The 19,474-nt window shown below is 57.3% G+C and overlaps 1 protein-coding gene across 1 annotated transcript in view; it reads right to left on the bottom strand.

Annotated features, from left to right (window-relative positions):
* SPEG (striated muscle enriched protein kinase) overlaps nucleotides 1-19,474 on the bottom strand; it is a 55,775-nt gene that overhangs the window by 17,626 nt on the left and 18,675 nt on the right. The window contains 12 exon segments of the mRNA XM_036254054.1: nucleotides 1,494-1,669; nucleotides 1,786-1,909; nucleotides 2,302-2,508; nucleotides 3,096-3,200; nucleotides 3,444-3,563; nucleotides 6,670-6,893; nucleotides 6,998-7,187; nucleotides 7,284-7,442; nucleotides 8,564-8,824; nucleotides 11,254-11,429; nucleotides 12,344-12,432; nucleotides 12,651-12,826. Of these exon segments, the coding sequence (XP_036109947.1) occupies nucleotides 1,494-1,669; nucleotides 1,786-1,909; nucleotides 2,302-2,508; nucleotides 3,096-3,200; nucleotides 3,444-3,563; nucleotides 6,670-6,893; nucleotides 6,998-7,187; nucleotides 7,284-7,442; nucleotides 8,564-8,824; nucleotides 11,254-11,429; nucleotides 12,344-12,432; nucleotides 12,651-12,826 (2,007 nt within the window).

The raw sequence follows: 19,474 nt of genomic DNA, 5'->3' as shown, positions 1-19,474 counted from the left end.
AGGCCCTGAGGGACCGGGGCAGGGCCACCACCATCACAGGCACACTGCTCGGTCTCATGCAGATAAACGGGGCAGGGACCCTGGGGGTGGGGAAGGTGCCACAGTGAGGCAGATATGGAAGAGAGCAGCCATTTCAGCTGCCCTGCCTAGGGATGGGGCGGGCACAGAGAGGGTGCAGATCCAAGCCCAGGGCCTGTTCTAGCCCTGGTCGGCTGGAACACAGTCTCCCTGTCACTGTCCCGGCCTGGCCAGGCTGCAGGGCTCGGGGTGGCCAGGGCCTCTTTCTATATCTGGAAAGAAAAATGTCCTGCAGATATTACTGTCAAAGAGCAAAGTGGTGGTTGAGTAGAAAGACGGGATGGGGTGGAGGGAAACTGAACAAGGGAAAGAGGGTAAAAGGGAGACCACAGGCCCGGATGATCTGTGACCTCACCCCATCCACCATCCACAGGGGGCCAGCAGGGCTTCCCCATTTTCTCCTCACACCCTCCTGCCACTTTTCTCCCACTTTAAAGATGCTCTCCCTCCCCTCTGGAATCTAGTTTCTAGTGTTGGGGGGAGTGGGGGTGGGAGGGTGGGCTCTATGAAGGTCAAAGGACAGTGTTTCAACTGAACCTGAACAATTTTTTAGAAGCACCAGAAAATGCATATTTACCTATGATAAGCTTGCCTGTGCTGACTAAAATGTCACTTTCTTTGCAATTGGTTGGAATTGTATCTACTCAGCAGGTAACACTGTTCAGCTGGCGCTAGTGCAAAGTTCTGAGTGACAGTTACATATGTCTAGAGTTAATTAACAAACGAGAAAACAAGGCAATTACTACTTTATGCATGCTAGGGGTTAAGAGGCTACATCTTTGATGGAGAAATTACAAAAAGGGTCCTCACTGCACAGGCTGGGAGGCTCCGCCCAACAGGTGGAGCAAAGGGCAGCCAGGACCCCCCCCCCCCCCCCAAGCCGAGAGTCTCATTATGAGATGCGCTCCCTTGGGCTTTTTTCTTTTTTAAATCAACTTGGTCTCCCTATGCTTGTTACACTTGACAGATTATTTCCTGCGTGTTTAACACAGGATCTAGGAGCACTCTCTGGCTTTGGAGTTGGGTATCAGATCTTGAATCCCAGCTCCTGTATTAATTTGCTAGGTGTGTGACCTTGGGCCTGTTACTTAGCACGCCCTCTGAGCTTCGGTTTCCCTATCTGTAAAACAGGGATAATAACCAACCCCCATCTCACAGGGTTGATATAAACATTAAATGAAGCAATACATGTAAGATATTTAGCACTGAGCCTGACACATACTAGGTACTCAATAAATGTCTTATTAGTGCTATTACTATTCGCAGTAGTAGTACTGGTATTATTATGGCCATTAGATGGACAGGCCTGAGAGGGAAGACCCCGGACTGGCAAGTGGGTGTGTGCACCTGGGTGTGGGAGGAGAGGGCTGTGGGCCCCAGAGGCAGGACAGGGCAGGGGATCTGCTGTCACCTACCTGCCAGTTCCAGCGTGACCGAGCAGGCCTGTGTGCCATGGCGGTTGCGGGCAGTGCAGGTGAGGGGCCCCATGTCCCGGCGGCTAACCCGGCAGATCCGAAGACGGTACTGGTCGTCATCTGGCTGGCTCAACTCGTACACACCTGCCCGCGCCTCTAGAAGGGCCCCTCGGCAGCTAAGGGACACATGACAGAGAGGTCACCTAGGATCCAGCCCCAGGGAGGTCAGGCCAGGATGGTCAAAACGGGACTGCCACTCGTGCGAATGGGGCACACAAGGTGGGGCCCCCACCTCCTCCAGACGACCTGGGCTTCCACATGGTTGAAGGTGACGGTGACACTGGCAGGCTGTCCCTCCACCACATACACGATGTCTGGCTTGTCCAGCACAGCAGGTGCCTCCTCCAGGGGCGGGCCTGGGAGGACGAGAGCACAGGCTCTATGCTGGGCTTGGCACGGGATCCTCAGTAAGTTCTGCTCCTTTAACCCTCCCCCTACCTGTGAGCCCCTGTTACAGAGAAAGAAGCTGAGCTTCAGAGAGGGTTAGCGATCTGTCCAGGGAACACAGTCAGAGCAGCAGAACTGGGACCGCACTCCCAGCTTGTCTGACTCCAGGGCCTCAGCCTCGCCTACTGTGAGTGCTGCTTTCAGGGGTGAGAAGGAAGCACTTTGACAGTGAAGGGTGCACCCAGCCACACTGTTCCTGCCACAGCTCTGAGGTCTGGATCAGCCCTTGAGCCTCCACCGTGGGGACCCAGTTCCTGGCCCCACAGCATCCACCCCCCGTCATAAGCACACCCAGACTCACCTCGCTCCAGCAGCTGCACAGGCTCAGAAGGGGGTGACGGTTTGCTGCTGCTCTTGATGGTGGCACTGAGGACCCGGAAAATGTGCTTGACCCCCTTACGCAGCCCTGTGGCTGACCACCCAGGCTCCCGCAGGCCCGTGGCCAGCGCCGTCCACTGGTCTGAGCCCAGCACCTGGTGCTGCACAGTGTAGGTCAAGGCATCCGGGTCTGGTGGGGAGGCAACTGTTAGAGGTGGGCATTGCTGGGGTGTCCCCATCCTGCCCTCATTCAGCTCCTCCGAACCCAGAAACTCATTAGTCTGCTCTGAGGACCTGTCTGTTTCTCTTGTTGCTTCTACCTGCTCCCCATCTGCTCCTGCCCAACCACTGGCCTAGCCAGGCTCAGAGCCAACAGAGTGCCAGGCATGGGGTCCAGTTACAGGCATGGAGGAAGCCTGACTTGTAACCCAACTCCTAGTTACTATCTGAGGTGGGGAGACTGAGGCACAGAGCTGGAAGAGGTCACGGACAGGGAAGAAGCATAGAGTCTATTTCCTGGAGCACGACCTCAGCATTTAATCCCTCTGAGAAAGAGACAGGAATGTGGTGGCCCGCTTGTCCCCTTTCTGACCAGAGTCAGGGCTTCATCCATCACGAAGAAGAGGGAGTCAAGGCTGTTCCTGGACACACCCCCAGTGCTCCGTTCACTCCCCACCCCGCACGCTTCCCTGGGCCTTGCCCTCCCCCCTGGCTCCCTTGGCACCCCTGCCTGAGCCCACCTGTCCATCCCCCATCCCCTGTGTGGCCCTGACCCACCGATGGCCATATCCAGACTCCTGGGGGGGTTCCATGTGAGTGTGATCATCTTCCCAGTCACAGCCACCACCTGTGGGGCACCATCTGGGGGGCCTGGAACCACATCTGAAAGCCACAGGTCAAGTATCCACTGGATCCTTTAGGTCTCAGTGGCTCCACAGGATCACCAGGCCTCAGGGTAGCAGGCTAGGAGCCGGGGTCACAACCACAGGGGCAGGGCAAGGCCAGATGGCTCCCCGGGGGATTGAAGGAAGGGAACTGGTGTAAAAGCCCCTGCTTCACCCAGCCCCCGGGATAGGCCAGAGGCCGGGCTGTGCATGCAGCTGGCTGGGAAGGTGCCTGCCTCACCTGTGACATAGAGGTGGGCATAGCAAGCTGCTTTGCCCAGCTTGTTGGCGATGACGCTCTTGTAGACACCGGCGTGCTGAGGTCCCACAGCAGGGAACACCAATCGATGGACATCCCTGTCTGGGGGGACAGTGACACTGGGCCTGAGCCAGAAGGACATTTTGAGGGGTGTGCCCATGCTACCCCAAGCCTGGCCCTTCACCCCCACAACTCAGGGAGGAGGTGAGGGGCAAAGGATAGGCAGACAAGCAAGAAGAGTGTCCACCATGCGGCAAACCCGAAGTCCAGACTGCCCAGTCTACACCTGCAGCCCTGGCCCTCTTGCCTGTCCCTCCGCTCTTCAGGCCGCCACTTCTCACCTTCCTCACACCATCCACCCACTGTTGACTGTCCCTCTTCTTTGCACCTCTGGGGGGCTCACACTTTGTCCAAGTTCTGACAAGGCTTTGTTCCCAAGGCCCCTCTCACAGCCACTGGTGGGCCCATTGCCAGCGCAGACCCCATGACAGCCCTCCCAGTGCGGTCCACACTCCGCCAGCGTGGTCCACACTCCGCCGGCACACACCCTGCCTAAGCCCTCCCAGTGCGGTCCACACTCCACTGGCGCGGTCCACACTCCACCGGCACACACCCTGCGAAAGCCCTCCCAGTGCGGTCCACACTCTGCCAGCGCGGTCCACACTCCACCGGCACACACCCCACGAAAGCCCTCCCAGTGCAGTCCACACTCCGCCAGCGCGGTCCACACTCCACCGGCACACACCGTGTGAAAGCCCTCCCAGTGCAGTCCACACTCCGCCAGTGCGGTCCACACTCCACCAGCACACACCCTGCGAAAGCCCTCCTAGTGCGGTCCACACTCCGCCAGCGCGGTCCACACTCCACCAGCACACACCGCGTGAAAGCCCTCCCAGTGCGGTCCACACTCCGCCAGCGCGGTCCACACTCCACCGGCACACACCGCGTGAAAGCCCTCCCAGTGCGGTCCACACTCCGCCAGCGCGGTCCACACTCCACCGGCACACACCGCGTGAAAGCCCTCCCAGTGCGGTCCACACTCCACCAGCACACACCGCGTGAAAGCCCTCCCAGTGCAGTCCACACTCCGCCAGCGCGGTCCACACTCCACCGGCACACACCGCGTGAAAGCCCTCCCAGTGCGGTCCACACTCCACCAGCACACACCCTGCGAAAGCCCTCCCAGTGCGGTCCACACTCCACCAGCGCAGGCCCTGTGAAAGCCCTCCCAGTGCGGTCCACACTCCACCAGCACACACCCTGTGAAAGCCCTCCCAGTGCGGTCCACACTCCACCAGCGCAGGCCCCGTGAAAGCCCTCCGCCAGCGCCGGCTACACTCCACCGGCAGCACTGCATGTTGCAGCTCAACCTGGAAACCTTAAAGGCACCTGCTGCGTCTGGACAGAGCCAAAGCACTCAGTCTAAACTCCCATCGGTACACACCTCCGGCTGGTCCTCCACTGTCTGATCCTGACAAGCCAGCAGGTCCCTAAACAAGCCACAGGCCTTTGCTCACAAAATTCCTCCCTTCTAGAACATTCTTCTCTTACTAAGGCTTCCTTCTTCTTAAAGACACAGTTCAAGTAAGTGCCAGTTTGGGAAGCCTCTTGTGCCATGCACCCCTACCCTTGATCCCCCCACTCCCACCCCGGGACCTCCAGCAGAACCCACTGCCTTGCACACAGTAGGTGCCAAATAGATGTATTATATTATAAATAAGAGTCGTCTGCTATGTCAGCTACTTGACATGCATTTCCCCCCCATAATCCTTTCAACAGCCCTGCAAAATTATCCTCGTTTTGCCAATGAGGTCAGAGACATTAATGGACTTGTCCAAGGTCACATAGCTAATAAATGATGGAGCAGTGGCTTGAACTTCATTCCCTCTGAATTCGAAGCTCTCTCCCTACACCATGCTCCCTAAATGATAAGGGAGCTATCTCCAGTGTGGACAGGAAGGGGAAGAGGCCTACACTATCCTCCTTCATATAAGGGCTGTCCCCAAATACCCCTCCCTTCTCTTAGTGGTTATCTCCCATGGAACAGTCACCCACTCATTTATCTCTACTGAGACTATTTATAAAGGAAGAGAAACCAAGGGCTGCCACTGACCCCAGATACAGACAGAGGAGATGCCAGCTCAGATCCTGAGTCAGACTCCCACCCAGGGCCTCAAGCAGGCAGAGAGATAGGAAGCCTGTGGGCTGAGCAGACAGCTGCTGTGGCTGGGGGCTGAGGCGAAGGATCAGAGCCACCGTGGTGGCACTGCAGATGGGGCATGGGCGACTGGGCATCCTGGTTAGGACGTGGGAGCCAGAGTCAGATGGTCCTTGACTGCCTTTGAGCAAGTCCTTGTCCTCTGTAAGCCTCAGTTTCCCCATCTGTAAACAGGAATAATAGTACCTGCCTCACAGAACCTTGGTAAGGAAGGTGAGATCATCCATGTCAGGCCTTTCGCACTCAGAGCCTGGCACACATGAAGTGCTTAATAAAGGTGAGTTCTATCCCACTGCAGCTGTAAGAGGAGGCCACCACGGGCACAGGTGGCACTGTCTGGTGGGGGCGGGTAGGCATTCCCACAGGAGACTCAGACTCCTTCCAGGATGGAACTGAGATACTCCCACGAGAAATTCCCCAGGCGGAGAGCACATGGTCCCAAACACATTCCTCGGTTTTCCTTCAGTTCCTTCTTTATTTGCTGTTCATTAGTAACCTTGGCCAAGCATCCTTTCAGTGCCAGACACTGCCCACCTGGGCCTGTTCACTGAAATTTCTCTGCTTTACTGACGGGAATGACACTGGTGGCAGAAACAGCAGCAGCAATCAGCCATCATCATAAGACTGAGCACGTACTGACCACTTGCTACGTGCCAGGCCTTGCTAAGTGCTTTACGTGTACTCAATGATTAGATGAGGAAACTGAGGCACAGAGGGGTTCTGCGACCTGCCACGGTCAGAGCAGGCTGTACTGCCTGTCTAGTAAGATCTACAGGAGCAACCGAGGCCCAGAATAGTGACTCAGCAGATGGGTGCTATGTGGGTCAAGGAAGGAGGTGACCTCATAGCCTTTCTGGGCTCCCCTCCGCCAGAGGCCCCATCCCTGACTAGGCTAGAAAAGGAAGGCCTGGGGGTGAGCAGAGGGCAGGGCATTGCAAGTAAAGAGAGTGCTGTATGGGACACCCCCAGGGTCCCTTCCCAGACACGTACACTGCATCATGCGCCGGTCATCACTGCTCTGGATACGATGGCCATTGTGGAACCAGCTGATGGTGGGGTAGGGCAGGCCAGTCACCTGGCACTCCAGCATGGCCTCCTTGGCCAGTCCCACCTCCAGGTCCTGCAGGGGCCGCAGGAAGTCGGGCATGGACAGCCGCTCCAGTTCGCCGTGCTCTGGCTCCTCGGGGATGGATGGCATCTTCTCCAGCTTCGAGCTGTAAAAACCACACAGCTGCCCAGAGTCGCAGGGCTTTGCCTCCTACCACAGGCAGGATGGGGCCCCACAGCAGTCCCAGCAGCACCGAACCCCAGGCAGTACCTGGGGCCAGTGGCAGCCGTCCGAGGCTCCTCCACATAGAGCTGGGCAGAGCAGTGGGCCTGGCCGTGGCTGTTGGTGGCACTGACCGCGTAGAGCCCCTCATCTTCACTGCCCACGTGGGCAATGTGCAGGGAGTGCAGACCCCCGTCCTGCCGCAGGCGCAAGTTCTCACTCTCCTCCACAGGGTGGCCTGGGGGAAGGGAGGCAGGAATACCCGCAAATCAGAGAGGGGTCCTGCTCTCTGGCCCTTGGGGGTCCCCCAACATCTGCAGGTGGAAGGCCATACCAAAATGAGTCCAGGTCACGGAGGGGGGAGGGGTGCCACTGATCTTGCAGTCGAAGCGGGCCGTGCGGCCTTCCAGCACCTCCAAATCCTCCAGCAGCCTCGTGAACAGGGGTGCCAGTGAGGGCCGCACAGTCAACCGTGCGCTGCAGGTCAGCTCATCTAGGGAGAGGGGTCAGCACTGGAGCAAGAAAGGCCACGGAACCCCAGGCACCCCAGGCTACAGGTCCTGTCCTCATGCCGGGCAGGAAAGGGGAGCTGGGCCAGGAGCTGGAGCCTGGACAGGGCCCCGCAAGGTCCCTGGGCACTGAAGTGAGGCAATGGACAAGATCCAAAGACCGGCCTTCTCAGGAGTGTAGAGGCCGGCAAAGGCGGCAGCAGGCTGCCCTGATGGCTAGGGACATGATGGGTGTCCAGGGCCCTGGCCCGCTCTCCTGTCTTCAGCTCACCTGGCCTACCCAGGACGATGCTCAGCTCAGCAATAAAAGAGGGGTTCTAGAAGCCAAGCCCCTTTCCCCCCTGACAAAGCTGACCTTTCCCCCTCCCCCTGGAATTCTCCTCTGTGCCTGGGTTCTACCCATACTTCCTCCCACTCACCGCAGACACAGAGCACATGCCCCTTTGCCCCACTCCACTGCCCCACAGACAATCTTCTGGGGGAAGCAACAGCACCTACTGCTGGCCTGGTCCTTCCCTGCCTAGAAAGTCCCTCCAGTGTCACCTTAGGTGCTCGTTACCACCACCTGGTGAGGCATTGTCTCCACTGTTCAAACGAGGACGAGGACGGAGACCAGGTCAGAGATGTCATTAATAATAATAATGGCTGACATTTATTAGGTGGCACCCTTCGCCAAGTGCTGTGCTTTGTTCTTTACATTCATTATCTCATTAATTCTACCGATCCCCAGCTAGGCATTATCATGATCCCTTTTTTACAGATGAACAGTCTAAGCTCAGAGAGATAGAGTGACTTGTCCACAGTCACGTGCCTGGTATGCGACAGGGCAAGAATTGGAACCCACGTCCAGGTCTGTCTGCCACACGTCCGCAGACAGGTTCCTAACGGGAACAACAGCTAACACTGGCACAGAGGGTCTTTTGTGCCAGGTGCTGCTGCAAGTGCTGGTTTCACTGAGGCAGGGGGACTGCACCATCTCCCAGCCACCGCTCTTCCCCCAGGAGACGGAGCCCATCTTATTCTTCACCTAGCTCCTTCGCCTCTTGTCCCCTCCCTCCAGCTCTTGGGCACCCAAGGCAGCCCTGGGGTCCAGGTGGGCAGTTACCTTTGGCTGTACTGAGCTTGCAGGTGTAGACGCCACTGTCGTCCTCATGCACAGAGGTGAGTAGCAGCTTGCATTTCCGACCATCAAAATGCATCTTGCATTTCAGCAGTGCAGGCTGCAGCAGGCGGCCGCGGCACAGCCAGTCCACCTCCACGTCGGCAGGACCCGCCACCAGGCACTCAAACAGCGCCATTTCCCCGGCCCCCACGTCCACATCTTGCAGGGGGGCCAGCACGGCCAGGGACCGGCTCTCAGGGTGTGCTGGGGGAAGCAGCCAAGGGGGGCACACATGGAGCAGAGACACACAGGCGAGGGAGACACACACACGCACACACAGAGACAGACAGACACAGAGAGAGAGATGCATTTTGTTCTTTGGAGACAAAGGGAAAGCCCACCCACCTGGCTAGCCAGGACAGCGAGGAAGTCTCAGGCCTGGCTTTAGGATGGCAACCCCAGGTGGGCCAGGGAGGGGGACTCAGGGGAAGTGGAAGGAATCAAGGATGAGGAAACTGAGGGCCATGTAAGGGCAGAGATGGCGGCGGAAAAAAAAAAAAAAATACACAGCACACCAGCTGGGTACAAACCGGACTTTATTTGAACTAAGAAACAGGTATTTCTGAATATCTCCATACCCTCTCCAGTAGGCCCCTACTCCTGTGTCAGGTCTGGCTAACTCCCTCAGTCCCAGACGGAGCCTCCCGGGCTCTGACAGTGAAAGAGGGAGCCCCAAATGGGCCCTACACCTGCCCACAGCCAGGACTCAGCCAGGCCTCCTCATCAGCGCAGGACCCGGGGGCCTCTGACTTTTGGTCTCTCGTGAAATAGTGTTGTACCATTTGAAACCCGTTTCTGGAATGATCAGTGCTCTGCCCCCACTTCATGAGCCCCTTGTCAGCAGCCCCCTGCCCCTCTGGGCCCCTCCATCTTGCAGATGCTATGCCCTCTCTCTTCCCCTCTGTTTTACCCCAAGCCAGCTTGGAGGCATCCTTCCCTGACTGTCACAGACACACAGACAGACAGACAGGTAGACAGACAGGGCCTGTAGCAGCGGTAGCACATGCGCTCGCTGGGTGCTCCCCTGAGGGGAGAGACTGGCAGGGGTCTTGATACCCTTCATGGCCACCCTTTCCTGGCACTCAGTCCATGTGGGGGCTCCCAGCCTACCCAGCCATATGTCCACTTGGGGAGGAAGGGGTCCACAGGGGCCCATGGCTATCCCGGGATGCTGCGTGGGGAAGGGAGGGGAGGGAGGTGGAACAGGGTCCAGGCCGGCAGGCCGGCAGGGTCTGTGGGCAGGAGGCAGTGAAACACAGCGAGGTCCGAGAGGTGCCTGAGACAGGGGCGCGGCTCGGAGGGTAGCGGGGGGAGCGCAGGCGGCCCCCTGAGCTCACTCGCCTGTGTACAGACAAAAACCTCAGTCAGCAAGCGGCAGGTTAGTGCAGTACACACACGCATACACAGGCACGCACACAGCCTGGCTAGGCCCCCCAGCACAACAGCCGCCTCTCTGACTGCCAGGCAGCACTGCCGCGGTCAGCTCCCCCGGGGCGGGCAGCCAGCCAGAGGCCGCGTCTCTGGGCTTCCTGAGCAGGTAGAGGCCCTGGGAAACCAGGGGAGAGGCATTCAGAGGTATCAGGAGCACCCCAAAACCTGAGGGATGTTGGGAGGAATCCAAGAGAGAGAAGCACCGAAATGTGGGTTAACTCAGAAAAGCAGGGCAGACCTGAAGGGAAAGGAACGGGCCAGGGAATGGGACCAGGTTGCGGGATGGGGCTGGGGGGTGGATATGGAAGAATTTGGAGACTGAGGAGGAGGCAACCCCAGGAACAGGAAGCACAGGGCCTCGTAACTGAGGCAGGCAGGACCCAGAGGAGGCAACCACGACTGTTAGGGTCTGGGCTCCAGTTGGGGTGTGGGGCCTCCTGGAAGCTCTCAGAACTGGCCTCTGCCAGGAAGGGAGGGGCGATGTGGAGCTGAGGAGGGGCTCCCAGCCTGAACTGCCCACAGGGAAAAGGGAGGTGAAAGGTGGGGCAAATGTCCAGTCCTGGGGGAGAAAAGTACCAGCGCCAAGGGCAGCCTGACCAGGGCCTGCCACGCCCCCCCCCCCCCTGCCTGAAAGGCCCCCGCCCTTATGCCCAACTCTGGGACCCAGCCCTGTCCACATTTCACAGCTCTGCTCACCCCGGCACCCGGGGGGTCCCTGCCATGCTCCATGTCCAAGTCACCCAAGGGCTCCTCCGAACGGGTCCAACTATCAGACATTCCCCCACTGCCACCCCCAACCACAAGAGATTCTGCACAGCAATGAGATGAGTACAGGAAAGAGGCGGGTGGGTGTGAGGGAGGGGCCTGGGCAGGGCAAGGTGACAGGGGCTTGGAAGAGCACAGGGAGAGGGTGGCGGGTGGCAGGAAGCAAGGTCTCTGACTGCATCAGGGGTTGGCATGACGGCACGGGGAAGGCAGCACTGCGTGGTAAGCTGCGCTCTCAGCAACTTGCCAGGTGGTCTGGGCAAGTCACTTCCCTTCTCTGGACCTCAGCTGACTCAACTACAATACAAGTAGCTAAACTTGGGGCTCTCTAGGCCCTTTCAGCTCTGGCATTCCAGAACTGAGGTTGTGGAAAGTAGGCAACTGGGCAGGAAGAAGGCAGGGGCCAGGCTGGGGGGGTCCACGGAGTGTGTACTCACCTCGGACCTCCAGGCGCGCCTCACACTGCCGAGCGCCATACTCATTAACCGCTTTGCAGGTGTAGAAGCCAGCGTCACCCCGCTCGGCGGCCAGGATCCGCAGCCGGCACAGCCCGCCCTCTGCCTCCTCTGCGAAGCGCCGCTGGTCTGGGCGCACGGGCTGGCGGTTTCTCAGCCTGTCGGAGCGGCAAGAACTCAGTGGCGGGCCCGGGGTCCTCACGTGCACATGCAGGGAGGTGGGGGTGCAGAGCCGAACAGTTCTCTCCTCCCTGCACATCACCTGTCCCTTGCTGGACCTGCCCCGCTGGCCCCGGGCACCCCTTGGTTGCAGTTTGGTTTTCCGCCTGACTCTGCCATCCCACCTCCACTAGGAACTTCCAGACCACGTCTGCCCACCTGGGTCTCTCCTTTCTAGGAACCGAACTGGACTTAGAGTGGTGCCCTGCTCTTCAGCTCTCAACAGCTCTTACGTTTCCTCATGTCTTATTTTTTTTTATTTATAATGAACAGACAGCTTTCCCATTTCCCAAAAGGGACATGAAACAACTTACGACATTAAGAAATCACACTGGGACGAGACAATCAATTAAAAATGATAAGCAGAACCCAAACCAATTAAAGAAACCCTAGCGAACTAGTCAAAGCTCCAGGGCCTGGGATGTAGCATGGCGGACGAGGCCCACGTTTAACTCTGGGCTCTGGCAGCTCAAAAACAAATGGTCCCACCTGGGCCTAGCACAGGCCTGGGCACAGAGTAGGCTGCAAAAATCACCCTGTTGTCAACGGACTCGGGTGGAGTGGGCAGCCTTCTTCAGGAGCAAGACGGCTGCGGGCTGTTCTTCCCAAGTGAAGACAGGAGACCATTTACTCCCCACATCCCTCTCGGGGGAGGAAGCACTGAATAGGCCGGGAACCCAGGTGGGGGCAGGGGCAGGTTGGGCGAGTGGCACCCTGTACCTGGGATGTGGCCCCTCTGAAGATCATGGGGAAGTTCACAAAGGGCCCACCCCCCTCTACCCAGAGCCAGGTCTCACAGGGCCAAGCCTAGAGTCGGGGGGCATGCAGGTGCTGGTTAGCGGCTGCTACTCACCAGGAGACCACCGGCTTGGGCTCCCCCTGCACACGGATGCTCATGGTGACATCTTGACCCTCTCTTACTGACTGGTCCATAAGGGAGACCTGAAGAAAACCCCAAAGTGTCAGGGCCCAGCTTCGGCTTCTGGGGGGGTGGGGATCTGGGACAGAGGCCTCTTGGAGCGCAGTCTGACTGAGGCTGGCTCTGGGTTAGTGGGGTTGAGCTCCAGGCAGTGCTGGAACCTGGTGTAGCCCCAAGAACAAGAGGTCACATGGAGGAAGAGAAGTACCCAGGGGGCTGAGGCTGGGTTCAGGGGTCTGACCTTGAAGGTGGGGGGCGCCTTGGAGCCAGCGTCTGAGGAGCGGCGGTTCTGGCTGGGACTGAGTTTCATGGTGGGGGTTTGGGGCCAGGTCTCCCCAGGCTCGGGGAACTCCTCTGGCGGGCTCAGGTACTCCTCATCAGAGGTGATGGGGCTGCTGAAAGGGGATGTGGACCCACCTGGAGGAGAGATGTGAGAGACAGTGGCAGACAGAGAGGAAGGGGGGTAGAGAGATTGAGAGCTAGATGGGTCAATTTAGGGATCAAGAACCTGATAAGGTCTGGAATGGCAAAGCCCCGGAGGTGAGGCGGTTCCTGCAGGCTGGCCCAGCCCTGGCTGCTTTTCCCCAAGCGCACTGCTGTGTGACCGTGCTAGGTATTTCCTGTCCCTGAGTCCCTGAATCCTGCTCTGCCACAGACTCTCCCAACACTGACCCTGCTGATCCTCCTAAGTGGGGGAACCATAGGCAATGGCCTGGGCCAGGGATTCAGGCAGCAGAGGGGTGGCTCCTGGCCCTTGTGGGAGACTTGGAACTCCACTGGAGCCCGGAACCCCCATTCCTGGCACAGAATCGCAGGCTCCTGATACAGGTGGTTCACGTCTCTGGAACCCAGAGTGGCACAGCTAGGACACCCGTTTCTTGGGTGAGCTGGGCCTGGTGCAAAGGAACACACACCTCAGACAAGCCCCATCCTGACCTCAGTGCCAGGGCCAATGAGGTGGCACTGTCCAGCCCGCCCTTCCCCCTCTCCCTTCTCAGCTTCCTGCCCCAGATACCCCAGGGGCACCTGTTGGCCCCAGCCCTAAAGCATGGACCCCAAGACTCTCAGGGGATGGGAAAGCAGAGTTTGAGTCATCCACAGAGAAAAGTGGCTCAGCCTGGGGAAGAGGAGGGGGCACCAGCATGTCTTTGGGGGAGGGGTGTCCCCAGGGCCCTGACGCCCTCCCCTGCAACTGGCCAGGAGCCGAGCCTCACTGAGCTGGCTCCTAGCCGACTGCCAAATACAGACATGAATCTGCCACAGCCCCCTGGCCCCTCCTCCTAGTTCCCCCACCCCAAGCCCTTGTGGCCCAGCCCCCCACAGGGCTGCACCCCAACTCACCTCGAGACTCTGCACACGGACCCCAGCCTGCGCCTGTCCAGAAGGCTCTGCCCTGGCACCAGGCCCTTCTGCTGCCTGCCCACCCCGCCAGGCTCCCCAGAGAGCAAGAGCCCAGCCTGCCCAGCCCCACTCACTCGCTGACCCTGCTGAGGCTCTGCACGAGGTCCTGGGGGAGGGGAAGGAGAAGGTGGGGGCTGGCCTGGTGGGGACAGGCTGGGTGGCAGGCAGGCAGCTGGCTGGGGAGGTGGTGCCTGCTGAGACCACAGCAGCCGGCCTGGAGTGGAGGGGGAGGAGAGGGGAGGGGCAGAGAGCAGCCTGGCTGTATTTAGCCACCCTGCTCATTCCCAAGCAGCAGGATCTGCCTTTTCTCTCCTTACAGCTCCTGGTCCCTGACAAGCATGAAGCCCCCTCGGTGGCACCTCGATTCAAAGTGCCAGGGCCTGGTCTCCAGGGAAGATGGGGATGGCACTGCCCTGCAGCATCCAAGATACTCACCCTGGCCCATTCATTTCGACGGGTCCACCAGCGGAGGTACTGAAGGCAAATAGCCCCTAGGATGCCCCTTGCTCTTACCAACCCACCAGATCCCCAACAAGCCTCAGATACGACAGAGCAAGGCCACATCCTGTTTTCTCCGGTGCAGAGAATCAGAACTGTCGGGACCTTCAGCCTCCTTCCCAGAGAAGCCCCCTCAACCTGACTGGGCCCAGAGCCCCATCTCTGTCTCCCCTCCTGCCATGGCAGGTTTGGCCCAATAGCCACCACAGGACACTGGGCCTGCGCCCAAACTCTTCCTACAGGCCCTACCAGTTGGCAGTTGGCACTCACCCCATCAGCCCCACCAGGGCCAACAGTGAGAAGGCAGGGGCTGCTTCCCCCAGTAGCCCCTCACAACTAGCAGCCCTCGTATTTGGGTTGGGGAAGGGGCTTGGAGACAGCAGAAGAGTAAGGGAGCTGTTGAGAGGTCACATGTCCTTCTCCCTCCTCCTACCACCCCTGCCCAGGGCCACATTCCCAAGCTATGACCTGTGTTTCCCATCATTGCCAGTGAAGAAGGGGGGGCTGGTCGAGGAGGGGGGGCTCACCATTCAGGCTGACTGTCTTGAAGTGGGGGTGGGGCAGGAAGTCAGAATGGCCCCTTGGTGAGCATCTGCTCGGGGCTTGCCATTAGCTGATGCTGAGATCACAGGCATGGCCCCTGGAGGCAGGCGCCCCTCCCCTCTGTGGATCCTGGTGACCTCTTGAGTCACCTCCAGGTTGGACAGCGCTGAGGCCACTCAGGGCTCAGGGAGGTAGAGATTAAAACAGATGGGTCAAGTTTGCAGGGATCTTCAGAGACCCCTGGTGGTGGCCAGGGGAACAGCCAGGGGGCATCCAGTGACCAAGCTAACCAGAGTCCTTCAAGCCCCTCAGAGAGGAGGCTGTCAGAGCAGCCTAGGCAGGAAGCTCAGGCTAAAGAGGGGGCAGAATTAGGTCTCTCTGAAACAAGGCCATGACCTCCACCCTCTGTACTCCCAAAACTGCGTGGCCAAGGAGGCTGATCAGGAATCTCTGTCTCCAGGTCCCAGGCTCTGGTACCACCACCCCACTTTTTATTGGCCCACCACCAAAGTCATCTTTGTAGCCAGTTCCTACATCCCAGCCCTGATCCACCCACAAGGCCAGCTCTCACTGTGGGAAACAGGTACACCAGCCAGGGAGTGGGGAGCAGGTGCCCCCCCCATAACTAACATGCACATATGCCCACCATGTAGGTGCTGCCCCTACATTCCCACCACTGCAAAACACACCGACTCTGTGCACGTGTCTGGCCTTTCAACACTGCTCCCAGGCCAAATCACGATCAAAGTACTGGCACTGGAGAGCCCACAAGTTGGCGAGCCCTCCCTCCCCAGACTGATGCATCCAGCTCAATACCAGTCCCAACATCCCCTGAGGTGTTCTCACAATAGAAACAGTCACAGCCACCTACATGAAAGGTGTCACATAAGGCCCTCTACCCTCAGGACTTCTCAGAATGGTCCTTGAACTACCCACATCAGGACCACCTGGGAGCCTGTTTAAACTATAAATTCCTGGGCCTCACTCTGACCTGAAAAATTAGATTTCTTGAAACAGAGGTCAGGAAACTGCATGTTCAAAAGCACCTAGTTGATTCTTATGCACATAAAAGTTTAGGGACCTATATGATCCCCATGTAAAGAGAAAGTTAACCCTAAGAGGTGGTATCACTGAGTCCCACCTCTGCCATCAAACTTCAGGGCGGGGCTCTGAACCTCAGATGTCTGACTCTACAGCCCATGTGTTCCCACTATACCACCTGGCCTCTCCTGCACAAGGTCCCTACCTCTACAGTGGTTTTCAAATTTACCATTCATCAGAATCACCCTTAAGACACAGATTGCTGGGACCTGCGAGTCTCTGATTCACTAGATCAGGGCTGGGGCTGATAGTGTGCATCTCGAACACCTTCCCAAGGTGATGCTGATCCTCCTGGTCTGGAGACAACACTGAGGACCACTGCTCTATGGTCTCCTCTGTCTCCTAACTTCCACTCTTAGGCCGATCCTCATTACATTTGCAGTATGTGTCTCAGCCAGCCTCTGCGTGTCACCCAGGTGGTTCCAGGGGCTTGGAGAGTCATGAGGATCTCTACCCCCCACTGCCGCTGACTGTCCAGGAAAGCCTCCAGGTATGGCTGCAAGGGCTAAGAGTAGCCGAAGCACAGCCATAACCTCAGGAGCCCTCTGGCTGACAGGGATGACAAGCCAGATGCACACACGACTGTAAGAGCAAACAGGAATAGGGTGGCAAGAGAGGAGCAGAGTGAAGAGAGTAGGACAATACTTTTGGCTCAGGGAAGAAGGGGGAACTGAGGGAAGGGGTGGTATTAGAATTAAGAGTTTAGTTTAAGCAGAAAAAAGCAATCCTGGAAGAGGAAACCACATAAGCAAATGTTCAGAGGCAGAAAGCTTGTGCACAGAACTGTAGCGCAACCCCTCTGGCTACAGAACTAGGTAAAGAAGAAAGAAATGGGAAGTGACCATGTTGGAGTAGGTCCCGCCCACTGCCTCAGCTGCCTCCAGCCACCCTCAGATCATCTTCAGGTCCAGATGGTGGAGGCCAGCTTCCGTAGTGTGGCCTTCACTCTGGGGGCTAAGGGAGTTCCTTGAGGTCTCTGAGGAAGGGAGTATGTGCTGGAGGCTCACAACCTTCTATGTGACCTGGCCACTCACAGCCGGCTGTCCACCCACAGCCTCAGTGGGTCCCTCCAGATGCGATCTGTTTAAATACCTGCTATGGTAATCCCATCGGGGAAGTGAGGGAAAAGGAGAAGAGTTATGCTGAGAATGTTTCAGTTTGGTTTTAAAAATGGACAAGGAAGCAGAGAGTGTTTCACATGGTCAGCCTGACCTAGTCACAGAAGTGGTTCATTCCTTACAAATGATTATTTACCATTGCTCCATGTTGGATAAGCGTTGGCACCCACAGTAAATTAGGTCCCCATTCTTCCGATGGGCTGTGTGATGACCCCCATTCCGAGGTAGCAGCCCTGCGGGGACACCTGTTGGGGCAGACCTGCTTCTGGTGGACAGAAGTGGGGAAGGAGGGCTGAGTCTGGTCAAGAGACCACACTGCGTTTTTAGATGCTGCCCAAACCCCACCAAAGATTGACAACGGGGCGTGTGGCATTCCAAGATCTCCTCCACAGGCAGCCACTGACTTCACAAATAAGAATCTGCCCGGGCCAGGAGCAGAAGGGGGCAGACAGGAGTGCTATCATTTCCCTCCTTTCCTTTACATTCATGATCTCCCAAAACCACCTTTTTCTGCTGTGATAGTGTCATCGTACAGATGGGACTAGATGAGCTTTGATCAGCCATATCCTCTGGCCCAAGGGTCCTTGGCTAAATCTTCAGCCCTGCAGAGCCTCACAAATCTTCCTGAGAAAGGAGCCCAGGAGCCTATCCTTGCTGTCCAGATGAGGACATGATGGCCAGCTAAAGTAAAGTGAAGAGACCACGGTCTCTGCTGGAAAATGCTAGAACCCTGGGCTTAAATATATGAGACCCGTGCTTGAGGGGAGGACTAAAGGCAGCAGGATGGAGGCCCCAGGCACATGGAGCCCCTTCCTCCTGACCAGAGCACTTGGTGGGGGTGAATCAGTGGTGTGCACACCGGGGTCATACAGAGAAAAAAGCAGGACCACAGTCACGGTGGAGGTGATAGTCAAAAGAGGAAGAAGAGAAAACTCTGAAGGCATTGACAGTCTCTGCCCCCACCCCATGAGTGCAATTCTACCTGAACCCTGAACCTCTTGAGTAGAGAAAAAGGGACAGTACGGTGCAGTGGTTAGGAGTACAGACTTGGGAGACCCAGAGGCGGGGCTTAAATCACCACCCAGCTTCCCACTGTCCCTGTGCTCCTACAGCTGAGCAAATAGGGTAACCACTAGCCACTGAGACTATTTAAATGTACATTAATTAAAATGAAATGAAACGTTCAGCAATTCAGTCACATTAGCCCTATTTCAAGTGTTTAATAGCCACATGTGGCTAGGGGCTACAATACTGGACCGTGCACATATATAACATTTCTACCATCACAGAAAGGTCTAGTGGTCAGTGCTGCTCTACAGCAATTAGCTAAAGTTTCCCAAGTCTCAGTTTCCTCATCTGTAACATGGCATAAGAACAGAACCTACCTTACAGGGTGGATTAGATGTGAGAACCCAATCAGCACAGGGCCTGGTACATACAAAGTGCTCAGGAGATGCTGACTAGTCCTGTTCTGTTCACCTGCCATCACACTACCTGTATTTGCTTCACAGGTGAGTATTTCAATGCCCTGCTGCTTAATCCCAAAGCAGGTTATAGATGCTAAGAAAAGGTGCTGGCCTTGCGCCACCTCTGTGTCACTTTACTCTGCGTGTTTTATCTTCCCATCGGTAAATTGGGAATGTTGCCACCTGTCAGGTCCCTCCAAGGCATACAGAGCTGACCCTGAACAGCATTGGTTTTAACATGGTCCCTTACACACGGATTTTTTTCCCAGCTGTTCTGAGTAGTTCAAACCAGAGTTGTCCAAGGGTCACCTGGCGGTTGGGAATCTGCCTACGTGGAGGGCTGACTAAGTTACATGCAGGTTTTCGATGGCTATGGCGGTGGGTGCCCCTGATCCCCGCATTGTTCAAGGGTCCGCTGTACATGGTGCGATGTAGTTCAAGTAAGGGAAGAGATGTGAAAAGGTCTGGGAGAAAGTACATGGCACTCTCCAAACACATAAAACTGTTTGGAGAGAGGTAGCACTTGGCTCCCAGTTGGTTCCCAATAAGTGCCTGCGTGATGGATGCGGGCAGCTGCGAAATGCTTAGCTTCCCATCTCACACCCTCCAGCCCCCTGCCCAATACACACACACCCTTTGGGAGCCCAACTGTGGTCTCAGCAGTTATTCAGTGGGGTGGGGCAGACTGGAAGGGGTCCAGGTCTGGGTGGGGCTCCAGAGCTGGTGAGGACACACCGTGCCTCCCGAACCACAGCACCAAGGGAACTACATTCTCTAGTTCTTAGTGGTTCCCAACCGGGAATTGGAATCTGTGGCCCTCAAAAGCTGGTCTTGTTGGGGTGGCACCTTTCCTGGTTACCAAAGGGATTGGCGAGGAGCAAGAAAAGGAGGTGGCTCCATAAGGCCTCTTCCCAAAAGACACCAGACACTCCCTCCCT

The sequence above is a fragment of the Molossus molossus genome, unplaced genomic scaffold (genome assembly GCF_014108415.1).
Source record: "Molossus molossus isolate mMolMol1 unplaced genomic scaffold, mMolMol1.p scaffold_m16_p_11, whole genome shotgun sequence".
NCBI classification, from domain to species: domain Eukaryota; kingdom Metazoa; phylum Chordata; class Mammalia; order Chiroptera; family Molossidae; genus Molossus; species Molossus molossus.
The sequence above is the reverse complement of the archived record's forward strand: the minus strand, read 5'-3'. Positions and strand labels throughout refer to the sequence as shown.